Genomic DNA, 17,029 nt, shown 5'->3' with positions numbered 1-17,029 from the left:
TAAGCCATCAGGTAATTGGAATCATTTGTATAACTCGAGAAGGAAGGAAATTTAATAAAGTAGTAGGGCACACTCCTTGTAAATCCACATTGGTGGTTAATATGGATGATTGTTCAAAAATTTGGCGACCTGAAAATCCCGTTAGAAATTGGGGACCAATAAAAGAGATAAATTGTGAATGGGATGAACAGATTAATTTATGCTGGTACAAAAGTCCTGCAGCTAACCCCTGCCAATCCATCGACAGCCTGAGGTCTTATTTGGAACAACTGGAGAAAACTGATCAGAAATGGAAAGCCTCAGATGGGATATATTGGATTTGTGGGCAACGAGCATACAGAGAGTTACCTCAAAAATGGAGAGGAACCTGTACTTTGGGAGTAATACAACCCTCCTTCTTTGTTTTACTGAGGTCTAGGAGCAATGTGCTAGGAACTCCACTGTATGAAACCCTGCAGTGGAATAAAGGAGATTTGAATTTAAATTTTCCAACAGCAGGAGGGAATCAAAATTGGGGGGAGGACGAATGGCCTGCAGAACAAATTATAGCATATTATGACCCAGCAACATGGGCTCAGGATGGGTCATGGGGATATAGGACCCCAATTTACCTGTTGAATAGATTAATAAAGCTCCAAGCAGTAGTGGAGGTGGTGTCAAATCACACCTCCGGTGCTTTCAAAATGTTGGCCAGGCAATATACACAAATGCGGGCATTTGTGTACCAAAACAGGATCACCCTAGACTATCTGTTAGCAGAAGAAGGAGTTTGTGGAAGACTTAATGAATTTGAATGCTGTGTAGAAATTGATGATTATGGGGAAGCTATCACAGAATTTGCACAGGAAATTAAAAGGGTGGCTCATGTGCCGGTACAGAAGTGGAATTCAATCTTGAAAGCAGATTGGTGGAGTAACCTCTTTGGAAATGTTTGGTGGAAAAAGTTAGATTTCATGTTGCTATGCTCAATTCTGAGACTTCTGTTTCTTCCTTGTTTGATTTTGTGTTTTATTAGGCTAATTCACTCAGTGATTCAAAAGATGCAGATTACAACAATGTCTCTAAATTCAGAGTCAGCAGAAAAAGGAAAACCAAGATCTAAAATGGTATTAAAAGCTAAATTGATGCCTGTTAAAGAACAAGGACCTAAAAAGATTGAAATAGACCAGGAAATGCTAACTAAACTTGAAAGAGAGTGTGAAAGACTAGAAACAGTAATAGAAAGGCTGGAAAAGTTTGAAGCTGAAAAGAGACAACGAGAAAACCAAAATTCTGAAAAATATAAAAGATATCAGGATACAGCTTTTTAAATACAGCACGAATCATAATGATCAAAAAGAGAAATGGGGGAATTGTAATAAATAGGTATGATTCGTGCTGATAGAAATTGAAACATTAATCAATATTGATACAGTAATTAATATTTGAGAATAATAAAATAGTTAATAGTTAAAAGTTGTAATGCCAAAGAAGAGAATGAAAGGAGGGGCTCCACCCACCCCCCACTCCCTTCTCAGCATATGTTTTCGAGAACCACAGGAAAGAAGCTGAAGATACAGTTGCTAAAAATGAGCAAGAACCTGGTTCGGTCCCAAGAAAATGCTAATTACAAGGGATTTATTGCCTTGATATGTAGATGCAGTGATATGTTAGTCTTGGCTTACATTGTACTGGCTTGGTGTGCATGTGTAACCCAAAGGTGAATTAATGGACAACGAAGAAGACTACAGGGCCTTCATTAGTGACGACCCCCAAAGACTTGTGCGACCACCAAACCGAGTGGTGGCGCATGCGTGGTAAAGGTGGAAATGAAGGCGGAGACAGAAAAGTGACGAACTGAAAATAGGAGGAGATGGTATTGACACATGGCATATAAGGGGTAACTTTTACTTGGCAAGCTTGTACGTGAAGTGGCAAGGGTCATTGAACCCTGCCTTCTGTACCCAGAGGTTGTTTTTTCTTATGCGCTATTATTTGAACCAAATTATCCCTTATTTATATATTTTCTAAACTATTCAATCAAAATTGTCGCTACCTTTAATATTGTTTGGGTTTTTTTTGATGGGATAATTGGGAAAACATAACAATGTCCCCACAGCAACAGCATGGGGGTGCTCTCCCTGCTCTGTGCAATGTAAACAGGGGCTGCTGAGGCAGTGCTGCCGTGTCTGTGCCTGCAAGGATGGGGCACCTGTGTGAGCTGGGGGAGAGACCAGGGCTGCAGAGGGGGATGTTGTTGGCATCTCCATCAGGATGCTCTGGGATGCTGCCCTGGGCTGTCCAGCACACTGGGGATGGATCAGCCCCTGCTCTGCTGCTCCTTCCTTTCTGCCCCAGTGCCCTTGCAGAGCCCCAGCCATGCTGTTTTCCCCCAGCCTGCCCACAGCCAGCCTGGGGCTGCTCAAGGCGGTTTCTGTGCTGAGCATTGGCCTGGCTGTGTTCTTGAGAGGGTCTGGGCAAGGAGCCTGGAGCCCCCAGGCCCTGGGCTGAGGCGTCAGTGCTGCCCCAGCAGTGCCCATGGCCTGTCCCTGCTGCAGCCCCAGCACTGCCACCCCCAGGGCTGTGCCCGGCCCCGAGAGCACTCAGGCCCTGCAGCAACACCAGGGCCACCAGGGCAGCGGGGCAGGGCCACGGCAGCAGCACTGGCAACACCAAGTGCTGCTGCTGCTGGGCACAGCTGCTGGGCCAGCACTGATCTGCCCCCAGCTCTGCACACAGACATTGCTGCTGCAGCTCCAGAGAAGGCAATAAAAGGGCATCTGTGGTGAAAACTTTGCTGGGGGATCCTTTAGTTCCTTTAAAACCACTGAGAGTGCAGCCCCTCATTGACACAGTCTTGGGCTACAGGGAAGGTGGAGAGAAACCAAATGAGAAATTGCACAGACAATGACAGTTCTTTGTGGACAATATTAAAAAGTAAAACAAGGAAAAAAGACCTCCAAAATGAAACCAAGCAGAAGTATCAAAGATGACTTTTATTACATGTGATTTGCAAAATTTGACCAGCAGTTTAATGTTCCTGAAAGCATCCAGTCATCAGTCTCCACACTGCAGCCTTGAGCTCCTTGTTCCTCAGGCTGTAGATGAGGGGGTTCAGGGCTGGAGGTACCACTGAGTACAGAACTGACAGGGCCAGATCCAGGGATGGGGAGGACATGGAGGGGGGCTTCAGGTAGGCAAACATGACAGTGCTGAGGAAGAGGGAAACTACAGCCAGGTGAGGGAGGCATGTGGAAAAGGCTTTGTGCCGTCCCTGTTTAGAGGGGATCCTCAGCACAGCCCTGAAGATCTGCACATAGGAGAAAACAATGAACACAAAACAACCAAGTCCTAAACACACACTAGCTGTGATGAGCACCAGTTCCCTGATATAGGATTTGGAGCAGGAAATCTTGAGGATCTGGGGAATTTCACAGAAGAACTGGCCCAGGGCATTGCCATGGCACAGGGGCAGAGAAAATGTACTGGCTGTGTGCAACAGTGAATAGAGAAAGACACTGGCCCAGGCAGCTGCTGCCATGTGGGCACAAGCTCTGCTGCCCAGAAGGGTCCCATAGTGCAGGGGTTTGCAGATGGACACGTAGCGGTCGTAGCTCATGATGGTCAGCAGATAAAATTCTGCTGTGATGAAAAACATAAAGAAAAACACCTGTGCAGCACATCCTGAGTAGGAGATGTTCCTGGTGTCCCAGAGGGAATTGTGCATGGCTTTGGGGACAGTGGTGCAGATGGAGCCCAGATCAGCGAGGGCCAGGTTGAGCAGGAAGAAGAACATGGGCATGTGCAGGTGGTGGCCGCAGGCTATGGCGCTGATGATGAGGCCGTTGCCCAGGAGGGCAGCCAGGGAGATGCCCAGCAAGTGGCAGAAGTGCAGAAGCTGCAGCTGCCGCGTGTCTGCCAATGCCAGCAGGAAGAAGTGCCTGATGGAGCTGCTGTTGGACATTTGCAATGCCTTGGCATGGGGACCTGTAAAAAAAGTAATCATGGAATAGTTGGGTTTGGAGAGGACAAGTAATCATGGAATAGTTGGGAAGAAAGAGGACATTTTCCCCCCACTGCCTGCCCAGGGCTCTGCTGCCTCAAGCTGTCCCTGCCAGCAGCTGCTTCCCTATGCCCAGGGCTGGGCCCTGCCAGTGCTGCCAGAGCTTAGCCCAGACCTGGGGGCCCAGCTCTGCCCTGCAGACCCATCTCAGCTCAGGCACTGCCCAGGGGCAGCTCTGGCTATGCAGGCTCTGATGGTAACATCAGAGCAACCCTGAGGAGGCTGGGAAGGTAATACTGATGCTGCCTGTGAGGGGCCCTGTGCTGATTTCTCTCACTGCCTCTTGTATTCAATCTGTGATTTTTTTTTTTTTAATTCTCAACCTGAACTGGGAGATCAATATCTATGTGGAATTTACCATCCAGGCAACTCAGAGCAGTTTAGTTAAAAAGCAAGATTTGCCCTTTTATGTAGCCCATGCCTTGCTGCGCTCCCTGTGTAATCTACTTGTAAATGTTCTGCAGTTAAATGCCGTGCTGGGAGCAGTCCTGAACAATGCAGCATCCTCACCACAAAAGAAGAACTCTTCCAAGCCTTACCAGCTGTCTCCTCCCACCAAGATCTTGTCCCCCAGTGCTGGGAACAGCTGCCAGGGCTGGCTGAGAGATGTCCCTGGCAGGCAGCAGAGTCCCTGCCCCAGCACAGCGCCCTGGGCTTCAAGACCCTGCTCTGCAGGACAGCCCTGGGCACCCCTGGCTGCTCTGCTCAAGAGACAATCAGAGAATGTACTCACAGGGTCTGTAGGCATTGGGATGTTCCACCATTAGGAGATGGCTCCAGGAGCTGCAGCTGCATTGTCCTGCAGCCAGAGGTCCAAGGGCTGGCAGTGATTCTGCCCCAGGCACTTCTCAGCACCTTCCCAGCCCTGACTGATTGAAGCTCTCTGTGCCTCTGTGCTGTGCCTGGGGTGTCTGCAGGCAGTGCCTCAGCCCTGCTGGGCTGGCAGAAGAGCTTCTCATCAAGAGAAATGTGCTTTTGAAGCTCTTCTTAGTTACCATGATCTGCCTCTGTGCCAGGAGCCCAGCCCAGCTCAGCAGCACAGACATATCACAAGGACTTTAATGAGCCTCTGGGGCTTTGTGCTCAGGCCCTGAACATCAGTCCCTGAGAGGGAGCTGAAGAAACCTCTCCAGAACTCCAAGGCAGAATCCAACTCCAAAGTTCCTTGAACTTTTAATGGGTCCCACTGAGGGACACCACTGAGAAAGTGTCCCCGGCCCTAGGCAGAGCAGAGAACTGGAAGCACTGATGACAGGTGGGGACAAAGAGAAGCCAAACCTTGGTGCCCTGGGTCACAACAGGGTCTGTGCCACCAAGGGCTGTGAGGAGACACCTTGTCCTGAGGTACTGAGGCCTCCTGGCACAGCCCCAGCCAGGCTGGGCACTGTCAGCCCCTTGTCCTGCCCTCAGCATTCCCCCCTAGCTCACATACCAGTGGCCTCAAGGATCTGCTGGAAGGAGTCCCTGGGGAGCCTTGGTCGGGAATGGCCCTGGGGGCTCCTGAATGCTCCCTGCAGAGACTACAGGTTTTTCAAAGGACTTTGGGTTTTGCTTTTGCCTTGGAGTCTCTGAGAGCTTTGTTCAATCATGGCCTCCAATTTTCTGCTGTAATTAGTCCCTGGAGAGGCTTTGTCAGTAGCAACATTTAGTGGGCTCATTAATGCTTCAAGCTACTTCAGTAATTTTAAGGTATTTGGTGTTTCCCTTTTGATACAGACTCTGTGGGAGGTTTGTGCAATCATGGCTCCAATTATCCGCTTTAATGAGTCTTTTAAGAGCTTTGTACTGACACTCAGTGGGGCTCATTAATACTTTGAGATACTCTAGTTTTTTAAGGTACTTTGGATTTTTCTTTCCACACTGAGTATTTTTTGCCAACCTGGTCTCAAATTCTCTCCTCCAAGTAGCCCATGAGGAGCCTGTGTTTGGGATGGACCTCAGTGGTCCTCACCTATTCATGCCTTGAGACACGTTGCGGCTTTTCTTCTGACTTTGACTACTGGAAAGGTTTGTGCAACCTCCTCTCAGGCCCTGAGGTTCCAGGGCTCAGCTCCAAATGCACAGTGTGGCTCATAAGGATCAGGCAACTCCTGATAAACCATGGCTCTACCTTCATTTCCCTCTGCTCTACTGCTCTTCTCTAGGAAGCTTTCCATTTACAGTTGTGGAGAAATCTTTCAATGAGCATAGAAGAAATAAGTAATCCTGTTTTAAAGAGTGTATTTTATTACTGTTCTCTTTGGGGAAGAGGTGATTGCAGCATTCTGTGATTGATATTGATGTTGTACCACTCCCAAGGAAGTCTGGCCAGGTCAGAGAAGTTTCACCTTGAGACCTGACCCAGTGTGGACAACCTTGCCCCACATTCCCCAACCTAATGTGAGAAACAATTTTCTCTTTCAAATATTTAAATGCTTTTTTTAAGATCTTATCATAATATAACAGAAGACTGAATAAAGAAAAGGATACAGTACCGGGAGAAATGGATTCTGTCACTGTGTGCTCATCTACAAAATGGATGTTCTGTCTTTTATACCTCTAGCCCCTCTCAAAGTCTTGTCAATCGACTCCTTCTTCACTGTCCAGTGGTGGAGATCACTGTCTTACAGCTTGATTGGAGGTCAGGTGCTGCCAGAGTAACAAGCCAAGCCCCCCACAGTCCCCGACTACTGAGGCCATCCTGCGATAACAATGCAAGGGAGAGGGGAAGGATAACTACACATCCACAAAACTTCTCAACATATATTTAATATTCACACCTTAATTGAGATAGTCAGCCATAGGACTACTCATCTATAATAAGCCCCCCTTTTCTTTTTCTATAAGTCTTTTTTCTCAATTAAGTAAAAAATTTTCTCTCACTCTTGACTGAGTCATACCAGCATCTGTTGAGATGGGTAAGGACAGTGGGAACAGAACAAAATAATCTGAGTTTTTCATTAGACACACTCATTTTGAATGCACGAAAGGGCATCGGAAAGGTCCAGTATGGCTTTGACTCCTATGTAGTTGCTACCCATAGTCAGTGTATCTTAGGAGTGAGTACAGAGGCCAACTTGTTCCTGCCCTCCTGTCCCTGTTTAATTAAAAGACAACTGAGGAATGATAGAGGTCTGGTATGGCCTTTTGTCCCTACCTTACCATGCCTATGGGGTTGCTACCCGCAGCAGCACTATGGAGCCTTCTTGGTAGCAAACAAAGGGGCCAACCTGGTCTTGCCCTCCTCCTTTGTCTTATTTTCTTAAAGAAAATAATTACCCTTTTTGTCCCATTACCTTTTTCATTTCCTTGTGTACTTCTCCTCAACAGATGCTGGTAATTCTCACCCATGAAAACAGGAAGACAGTTCTCGAGCTGGATGGTGGAAGCTTGACTCTTCTTTTTGATCATCTTGGTGTTTTTCTGGTTGTCTTTCAGTCTCTGCTTGAGAGTCAGTCTTGTTTCACCCAGCCTGGATATTATAGTCAGCTCTTTGGGTTCTTCTACTGGGCCTTTGACTCTGTTGCCATGAGTCCATTCCTGCTCTGCAGTTCGCACAGCCGATTCGGTGGTGAGCAATACCTGAAAGGGACCTTCCCACTGAGGAGTTAGAGGCTGATCTCTCCATGACTTAATCATCACCCAATTCTTGGGAATAATATTATGGATTCTGAAATCCAGGGTGGTACTTTGAGGAATTGTCCCTTTATGTCTTAGCCCTTCTAAGGTTTCTGCTATAAACATAACTTATTTCTTGGCATCGGCTTCCCTTTCCTCATAGGTGGCAACCTTCTGGGGTGAGGTCAGGAAGGGTAACGCAAACAGCATTTCATAGGGTGACACCCCCAGATCTGACTGGGGTTGGGTTTAATTCTTAATAAGGCCAAAGGGACACATTTTATCCATGACATTTGGGTTTCAGTCATTAGCTTAACTAGAGTTGTTTTAAGAGTTTAATTCATTCTCTCACCCTGACTGGAACTCTGTGGATGCCATGGAGTGTGTAATTCCCATTTCACTCCCAGGGCCTGGAAAACTTTCTGCAATATCTTCGATGTGAAATGAGTTCCCTAGTCTGAATCAATCCTGTTTGCCATCCCATATCAGGGAATGATTGATTTTAGAAGTGTTTTATTCACAACATTGGCATTGGCTTTTACAGTGGGTACCACCTCTACCCAATGAATCATGTGATCTACTATAACTGGCAAAAACTTCCACCATTGTACCTTGGGAAGCTCAGTAAAGCCTACTTGGATGTTTTGGAAGGGACCTAAGGCTAGTTGTCACCCTCCTCTGGGTGTTTTCCTCATGATTTTCTTATTCACTTGTTAACTTATCACACACTGTTCAATTATTTGCTTAGCTATTCTGAAAATTCCTATGCAACCCCAATCCCTCAGAAGTTGATCACTTAGCACTTGTGTACCCCAATGTGTTGTTCCATGTATGCCTTCCAGCATTTTCTTGGCAAGGGGCTTGCCTCAACATTTGCCTCCCATCTGCTACTATCAATTTCCCTTTGTTGTCTTTCTTGGCTACTATTTTAAGGAGTTCTTCCTCTTCTGTCCCACTGAACATGGGGACTTTTTGCATTTCACTCATAGGTGTTAATACCATCATTAGTTTTCTGTCTCTGATTCAGTTGCATTTTTAGCTTCTAAATCGCTAAATTGTTCCCTTGCACTTCCTGAGTTGCCTGTTTTTGATGTCCTTTAACATACACCACTGCTTCTTACTCTGGTAATTGTAAGGTTTCTAACTCTTCTAAGACAATTTTTTTGTGAATCAGTCCCTTTCCCTTTGAATTTAATAGCACCCTCTCTTCCCTAATTTTTCCAAAGGTATGTACTATTCCAAAAGCGTATTTTGAGTCCTGTATATATTGTTCCCCTTTTCCATGCTAATCTTTCCAGAGCTCCTTTTAGGGCATACAACTCACACCTTGGGCTGACCAGTTTCCCTTTTCTACAGCTACCAACCCTTCATGCATAATAGCGTACCCCATACCCTGCGCTCCTTTATTACCCGTGAAGATCCATCAATGTACAATCATTTCCATCAATGTACAATTGCTTTCCACCTTGGAGTCCTTGATCTGTTAGGCCTTCTCTTCCTTTAGTTTCATAGTTTATAACCTCTAGGCAATTATATATTAGTTCCTTATCTGGTTCTCTATCCAAAAACTGGGCAGGGTTGAGTTGGTTACTCACAATCAGCCCTAAACCATTATCTCTTAAGATGGCTTCATACTTTAGCATTCAGGAATCAGTGAGCCATTTCTCAGCCTTTTGGCTCAGGATACTCCTTACTGAGTTTGGGATATATATCTTCAGGTTTCCCCCAAAAAGTTAATGTTTTGCTTTCTGCTATGAGTAAGGCAGTCACTGCCACAGCCTGAATGCAGGTTGGCCACGCCCGGCTGACAGGGTCTAGCAGTTTTGATAAACAGGCCACTGGTTTCCCGGATCTTCCCTAGTCCTGGGCTAACACTCCATGTGCTACCCCTCTTTCTACATCTACAAACAGATAGAAGGGTTTGACTAAGGCAGGAAGACTCCGTTCCGGTGCACTGACTAATTTTTCCTTTAAATCTTCAAACTTTTGTTCATCGTCTTTTACTCACCTAATCTCTTCCTCCACTAACTTTTCAGACAAGAATTGGATGGCCTTCATGTATCCTTCAATCCATAGCCTACAATATCCCAACAGGCCTAAAAACCTTCTGACTTCCCTCTTAGGTTTTGGTCGTGGGAGTGAGACTATCCCCATAATTCTCTCAGGATTCAGCCTCCAGGTCTCTTGACAAATCACATGTCCAAGGAATTTTACTTCCCTCTCTACAAATTTCAGTTTCCCTTTTGATACCTGAAGTCCTTGGCCCCCCAGAAAATTTAACAACACTATGGTAGATTCCCAAACTTCTTTTTCTTCCTGTCCTGAGAGAAGTAAATAATTTACACATTGGATGAGCTTTGTCTCAGGTTTAATGGAGAAGAGCTGTATTACTTCTCCTCTTAGGGTTTGACCAAAGAGGTTTGGGGGTTCAGAAAACCCTTAGGATAACCCGGTCCACCAAAGTTGTTACTTCCTCCCAGAATCAGGGTCTTCCCATTCAAAGGTAAATATACCCCTACTTTCCTCTGGCAGTGGGCACACCCAAAAAGCATCTTTTAGGTCTGTCATGCTAAACCACTGGTGTGCTTGGGGGATATTACTCAGTAGTGTAGAGGGGTTAGGCACTACTGGGTACGGATTCACTGTTCTTTTGTTCACTTCTCTTAATCTTGGACAAGCCTGTAAGTCCCATCTGACTTCTTTACTGGCAATATGGGTATATTGTGGAGGGATATACATGGTTCTAAGGTCCCCTCCCCAAGTAGGTCCTGGATCAGTGGCTGCAGTCCTCATCTCCCCTCCAGGAAGAGTGGATACTGTCGTACCCGAACTGGATAGTTCTCATTAACTATTTTCATTACTATAGGTTTCATGTGTAATTTATCTCACTTTTTCATTTTTGCCCACATCATCTCATGAATTTTCTCCCCATTTTCTTCCCTTACTTGGAGAAGCTTAACTACCGTTTTCCCTTTCTCTGGGAGCACTCCAATGTCAAACTGCACTAGTAAATCCTGTCCTAATAAATTTCACCCTGCTTCTGGAACTAATAGAACATCTCCAATTCCTATTTTATTTGCTCCTTCAAACTTTATTTACATTATAACTGAGGCTTTGAAACCTTCCCCTTGTCAAGATTTGAAAAGACAAGTGTCAGCTAATGAAGGCAGGAGCTGCCCCTGAAATGGAAAATATTAAACCCCCTCCCTCTGGATTGTTATCATTTTGAAATTAAGGGGCCTCTCAGGCACAGATGTGGGAGCAGGAATAACAGTTCTTTATTGAAGAAGAAAAAAATAAATAAACAATGCAGTAATACAAAATAATGCTGACAGAGTTGGAAAACAACCTGAAACCCTGGGGGTCTGGGTGTTGCATGCAGTGCAATGAAAATAGTGTCTGCATTCTTCCTGCAGTCTTCGGCAGACAGGTGTGGTTCTGTTGGAGCAGTGGTCCTGTAGAAGGGTGTAGGTTTCCTCTGAATATCCAGAGGTGGTGTAGATAGGTCTGGTCTACCTCTGGGAATCCAGTGGAAAAGTCTGCTGCTCCTCTGGGAATCCAGTGGAAAAGGCAACTGCTCCTGTAGGAATCCAGTGGAAAAGGCTGCTGCTCCTCTGAGAATCCAGTGGAAGGGGCAGCTGTTCCCCTGGGAATCCTATGGAAAGGCTGTTCTGGCATCCCAAAATCTCAGAATACATCCAGTCAGGAATGCTTGGTTCCTCCCTCTGGGGCAGAGCATCTCACAGTGGGATGATGTATATCAGTCTTGCAATGATATTTAATAGCCCATTAACAGCAGATGTCTCCTCTGAGGGAGGACTGGTTTATGGAAGAGATAAAGAAAAACTTCCCAATTAACAGAAGATAACTGCCACGCCTCTAACAGAAAGGAATAGAACACACACATTACCTTGCAGTCTAGGACATTATCCACGCCTTATTCTATTTCCATCTGCATCACAATGAAACCTTACACACAGTTCTCACTCAAGACTAGGTTTCCCTGTGGTACACAACAGCTTTCTTCATCTTTCTGCATTACCCACCAAGTGTAACCAGGTCCTTGAGCAAAAACAATCACATGGATGGGTTTGTCTTTGCCTGTGGTGGGAATAATCCACCACATAGTCTTTCCTAAAATACCTTTCATGGGTAGAACAGGGACTTTGTCTCCATCCACTGTGTGCAGGGGTTCAGACTGGACAGGACCAGCTTGATTGATTGACCCTTGGGTGTTGACCATCCAGGTGGCTTATGCTAAGTTCACTTCCCAATTTCTAAAAGTTCCCTTGCCAAGTGCCTTCGGGGTAGTCTTAAGTAGTCCATTGCATTGTTCAACTTTCCCAACAGCTGGTGCATGATGGGGGATATGGTACACCCACTCAGTGCCATGTTCCCTGGCCCAGGTGTTGATAAGGCTGTTCTTGAAATGGGCCCTGTTGTCTGACTCAATCCTCTCAGGAGTGCCATGTCTCCACAGGACCTGCTTTTCCAGGCCCAGGATGGTGTTCTGGGCAGTGGCATGAGACACAGGGTAGGTCTCCAACCATCCAGTGGTGGCTTCCAGTATGGTCAACACGTAGCACTTGCCCTGGTGTGTCTGGGGCAGTATGATGTAGTCAATCTGCCAGGCCTCCCCATACTTGTACTTGGACCACTGCCCACCATACCACAGGGGCTTCTCTCACTTGGCCTGTTTGATGGCAGCACATGTCTCACAGTCATGGATAACCTGAGAAATACTGTCCATGGTTAGATCCACCCCTCGGTCTCGTGCCCACTTATAGGTGGCATCCCTGCCCTGATGGCCTGAGGCATCATGGGCCCATTGAGCTAGGAATAACTCTCCCTTATGTTCCCAATCTAGATATATCTTGGACACCCTTATCTTTACAGCCTGGTCTACCTGTTCATTTTTTCAGTGTTCCTCATTAGCCTGACTCTTGGGGACATGATGATCCACATGGCGGACTTTCACAGGTAGCTTCTCCAACTGAATGGCAATGTCTTCCATTCATCAGCAGCCCAGACTGGCTTTCCTCTACACTGCCAGTTGGTCTTTTTCCACATTTCCAGCCAGCCCCACAGAGCATTGGCTACCATCCACAAATCAGTATAAAAGTAGAGCTTTGGCCACTTCTCTCTCTCAGCAATGTCCAGGGTCAGCTGATCAGCTTTGAGTTCAGCAAATTGACATGATCCACCTTCTCCTTTGGTAGCTTGTGCAGCCTGTTGTGTGGGGCTCCATACGGCTGCTTTCCACTTCCGGTTCATCCCTACAATGTGACAGGAACCATTAGTGAAAAAAGCATAGCGTGTTTCTTCTGCTGGTAGATGGTTGTAAGGAGGCGCTTCTTCAGCCTGTGCTCTTGTTCTTCTTCATCAGTGAGACTGAAGTTTTCCCCTTCTGGCCAGTTTGTAATTATCTCTAAAATCCATAGGTGATTCAGGTTTCCAATACAGGCAAGCTGTGTGATCAGAGCAATCCACTTGCTCCATGTAGCATCGGTGGTGTGGTGGGTAGCGGGAAGCTTTCCTTTAAAAATCCACCCCAGCACTGGTAAGTCGGTGTGCCAAAATGAATTGTGCTTCCATGCCAATCACCTCCAAAGTGGCTTTAACTCCTTCATAGGCAGCCAAGATTTCCTTCCCTGTGGGAGTGTATTTGGCTTCAGACGCTCTGTAGCTTCAACTCCAAAATCCTAGTGGTTGGCCTCGAGTCTCCCCAGGCAGCTTCTGCCAAAGGCTCCAGGACAAGCCATTGTTCCCAGCTGCAGACTAGAGCATATTCTTCACCTCTGGTCCTGTCCTGACAGGGCCAAGGGCAACCGCATGAGTGATCTCCTGCTTAGTCTTGGTGAAGGCTTGTTGCTGCTTAGGGCACCAGTGGAAAGCGTTCTTTTTGTGGGTGACCAGGTAAAGATGGCTCACAATCTGGCTGTACTTGGAGATGTGAATTCTCCAAAAGCCTATGGCGCCTTGGAAAGCTTGTGTCTCCTTCTTGCTGGATGGTGGAAACATAGCTGTGATTTTGTTGATGACCTCAGGGGGAATCTGACGCCATCCATCTTGCCACTTTGCTCCCAGGAACTGAATCTCTTGGGCAGGTCCCTTGACTTTGCCCTTCTTGATGGCACAACCAGCTTCTAGCAGAATCTGAATAATCCTCTCTCCTTTCTCAAACACTTCCATTGCCATGTTCCCCACACAATGATGTCATCGATGTACGGCAGGTGTTTTGGAGCCTCATCCTTCTCCAGTGCACTCTGGATCTGTCCATGGCAGATGGTGGAGCTGTGCTTCCACCCCTGGGGCAGTCGGTTCCAGGTGTACTGCATGCTGCTCCAGGTGAAAGCAAACTGAGGCCTGCATTCTGCTGCCAGAGGAATGGAGAAAGATGTGTTAGCAATGTCAACAGTGGTGTACCACTTTGCTACCTTGGACTCCAGCTCGTACTGGAGTTCCAGCATGTCCGGCCCAGCGGCACTCAGCGGTGGAGTCACTTCATTCAAGGCACAATAGTCCACAGTCAATGTCCATTCTCTGTCAGATTTGTGCACAGGCCAGATGGGGCTGTTGAAGGGTGAGTGGGTTTTGCTGACCACCATTTGGGTCTCCAGCTCACAGATCAGTTTGTGCATGGGGATCACAGTATCTTGATTCATCCGATACTGCCAGCTGTGCACTGTCAAGGTGGCAATTGGCACTTGTTACTCTTCCATCTTCAGGAGACCTACTGCATATGGGCTTTCTGATAGTCCAGGCAAAGTGTTCAACTGCTTGATGTTTTTCTGCCTCCACAGCAGCTATGCCAAAAGCCAATCTGAGTCCCTTTGTGTTCTTGTAATAGCCATTCCGGAGGAAATCTATGCCCAGATACACGGGGCCTCTGGGCCCGTCAATATAGGATGTTTCTTCCACTCTTTTCCAGTCAGGCTCACCTCGGCTTCCAACAGGGTCAATTACTGTGATCCCCCTGTCAACCTGGCAATGGAAACAGGTTCGGCCTCCACATGTCCCGATGGCATTAGGGTACACTGTGCACCAGTATCAACTAAAGCATTGTAATTTTGTGGTTCTGACGTGCCAGGCTATCTGACCAACACCGTCCAGAAAATCCAGTTTTCCCATGCCTCTCCCTGGCTAGAAGCACGGCCCCTCTAACCCTGGGCATACATGGTAGAGGTACCTTCCAGGGCATCTAAAAGATCATACTCAGCAGCTTGGTCATGGGAGGATGAGGCTACCTTCACTTTACTGGAGTTCCCTTGGTTAGTGTTTCTCTCCTTGAGTTGACGCACCCGTGCTGCCAGGACAGAAGTGGGTTTTCCATCCCACCTTCCCATGTCTTCCCCATGGTCACGCAGAAAAAACCACAGGTCAGCTCATGGGGTGTACCCTCTCTCTGTAGCTGGGGAACGTTGGACTCTGACTCTGGGGCCTGTGACTCGCACTGGTGCAATGAGGGTACTGTTCCTCTCTCGCAGACATTTCTTCACAGAAATCCTTTCTTTCGGATTTCTGCGTCTTCTGGAGGGCAGAGGCCTCAGAAGACAATGTAAACAATTATTATCAGCTGCTGTGGAATGCAACAGGGGTTTCTTGATTGGCTCATGCTTCTTGTTTATAATTTAAGGGCCAATCACAAAATGCAAGCTGGGGACTGAGTTCTTGGACACAACTTTGTTATAGGATTCTTTCTATCTATTCTTAGCTAGCCTAGCAGCTCTGCAAACTTCTCTCTTCTTATTCTTATTAGTATAGTCATAATGTATTATATATCATAGATCAATAAGTCCAGCCTTCTGATCAAGAAACAAGATTCTCTGTCTCTCTCTCACCAGCAGCGACCCACTAAGGACGCTGTAATATCTGGTGACCCCTCGTGTCAGAGCAAAAATTAATTTGATAAGACCAGAGGAGCAAAATTGCTGCACTGGGTAAAAATCCTGTATGTGTAGCTTGTGATGGTTGCTTTGAAGTGACCACAAAAGTGGATTCAAGCCAGGAGCTGAAGAACTGAAGATCCTGATTTGGACAGAGTTCACAGCCAAGGCTGACCACAAAGAGAACCTTCTTCTTGAAAACCTTCAGGAAAGATGATGGAAAAGAGCAGCAGACCTTTGGAGCTGGCCAGAGCAAGCTGGACTCTTTCAAAAGGTACTGTGGGGTTTTCTATCCCTGATGAACCAGCCCTTTGCAGTTTGGGGCTTTTCGTATGGCAGACACATGCCCTGCCGGAAGAGGTTCCTTTTACTCCTTCAGAGGAGAATATCATTGCCCTCTGGAAACACTGGTATAGAGAAGATGGTTTCTTTCTGTCAAAAACAGATCTCTATGAGTTCTTTCGATGGGCAAAGCTTTTTGGGTTCTTTACTGATGTCCTGTATGCTTTGGATGTTTTTGTCTGGGAATGCCTGGACTCGATTATTCAGTTCGTCTGGAGCCAGGGACGTGTTTTGCCTTCTATCTACTCAGCATTTATAAAGATTTTTCCAGTTCTGAAACGCAGAGCAGCTATCTTTCAATAGATTTCTAACTGTTATGACAGGCCCCGTTTCCACCGTCCCTGGGAGAAGACCCAGTGGGGGAGGACATTCTGCTTCCCAGCCCCCACTGCTTCATGGCGGGGGGGGCTGAAACTTCGCCGCACGAAGAAGTTTTTTTTACTCTTTCTCCGGAGGAGCCTGCGCAGATGAGCTGCTCTCCTCCTCCCCCTTCTCTCTCTCCGGGGGGATGGGAGGAGGCGGCGCCACTCAAGACACAGCCGGCCTCTCAGACTCTGCCTCCTTCAGACATGGGGGCGGTACTGGTCTCTGAGGTTTCTCCGCCCCTGCCAGAGCCGTCTCTCCAGGAGATCCCGTCTCCGCCTCTCCAGGTGGTCCTGCCCACGGCTTCACCAGTCTCCCCGCCCCTGCCAGCACCTGCGTCTGACATGGCAGAAGGGACAGTACTTCCAGTTCCAGTTGAGCTCTTGCTAGGCAACGACGAGGATCTGTCTCCAGCTTACGGCTCAGCGGAGGAGGAAATTCCTTCGGCCCCTCCGCCGCCTCCATCGGCCTCCTCATCGCCTCAAGCCGAGATGGTCCCTGTTCAGGATGGTGCTGAAAACGGCGCTGAACCCGCAGGACCCTCGGAGCAGCCCGTGGCTGCGCCTACACCCAGTGTGATTTCCCGCCTGAGTGTTTTGGGTTGTCCCGGGGCTGCCCCTGCTGGGGAAGCTGGGACAGGGGAAGAGGGTGTCGGTCTCTCCTTCCATGGAGCAGGGGCTGCCTGCCAGCTCACTGTTGCGGCAGTCCGGCTGCCTGTTTTTAAGATCAGCATTCTCGGCGGGTTGGAGAGTGTTTTGTCGGTTGCTGTCCCATGGAGGCTGCCATCTCTGCCGCCTCT

General features: G+C 47.4%; 1 protein-coding gene and 1 pseudogene across 1 annotated transcript; one reads left to right on the top strand and one right to left on the bottom strand.

Moving 5' to 3' along the window:
* The window catches only part of LOC131093333 (zinc finger protein 850-like), a 628,085-nt pseudogene that overhangs the window by 461,194 nt on the left and 149,862 nt on the right, over window positions 1–17,029 (top strand).
* LOC131093448 (olfactory receptor 14C36-like) lies at window positions 3,011–3,958 on the bottom strand. The gene has a single exon (XM_058040613.1). It carries the CDS (start codon window positions 3,941–3,943, stop codon window positions 3,011–3,013), a length of 933 nt encoding a protein of 310 aa, XP_057896596.1. The 5' UTR covers window positions 3,944–3,958.

The sequence above is a fragment of the Melospiza georgiana genome, chromosome 25, assembly GCF_028018845.1.
Source record: "Melospiza georgiana isolate bMelGeo1 chromosome 25, bMelGeo1.pri, whole genome shotgun sequence".
Classification (NCBI taxonomy): domain Eukaryota; kingdom Metazoa; phylum Chordata; class Aves; order Passeriformes; family Passerellidae; genus Melospiza; species Melospiza georgiana.
Note: the sequence above shows the minus strand (reverse complement) of the source record. Positions and strands in the feature narration are given on the sequence as shown.

Bases quoted from the DNA above. Each gene is read 5' to 3' on its own strand.
- LOC131093448 (XM_058040613.1), bottom strand. From the start codon at position 3,943: ATGTCCAACAGCAGCTCCATCAGGCACTTCTTCCTGCTGGCATTGGCA.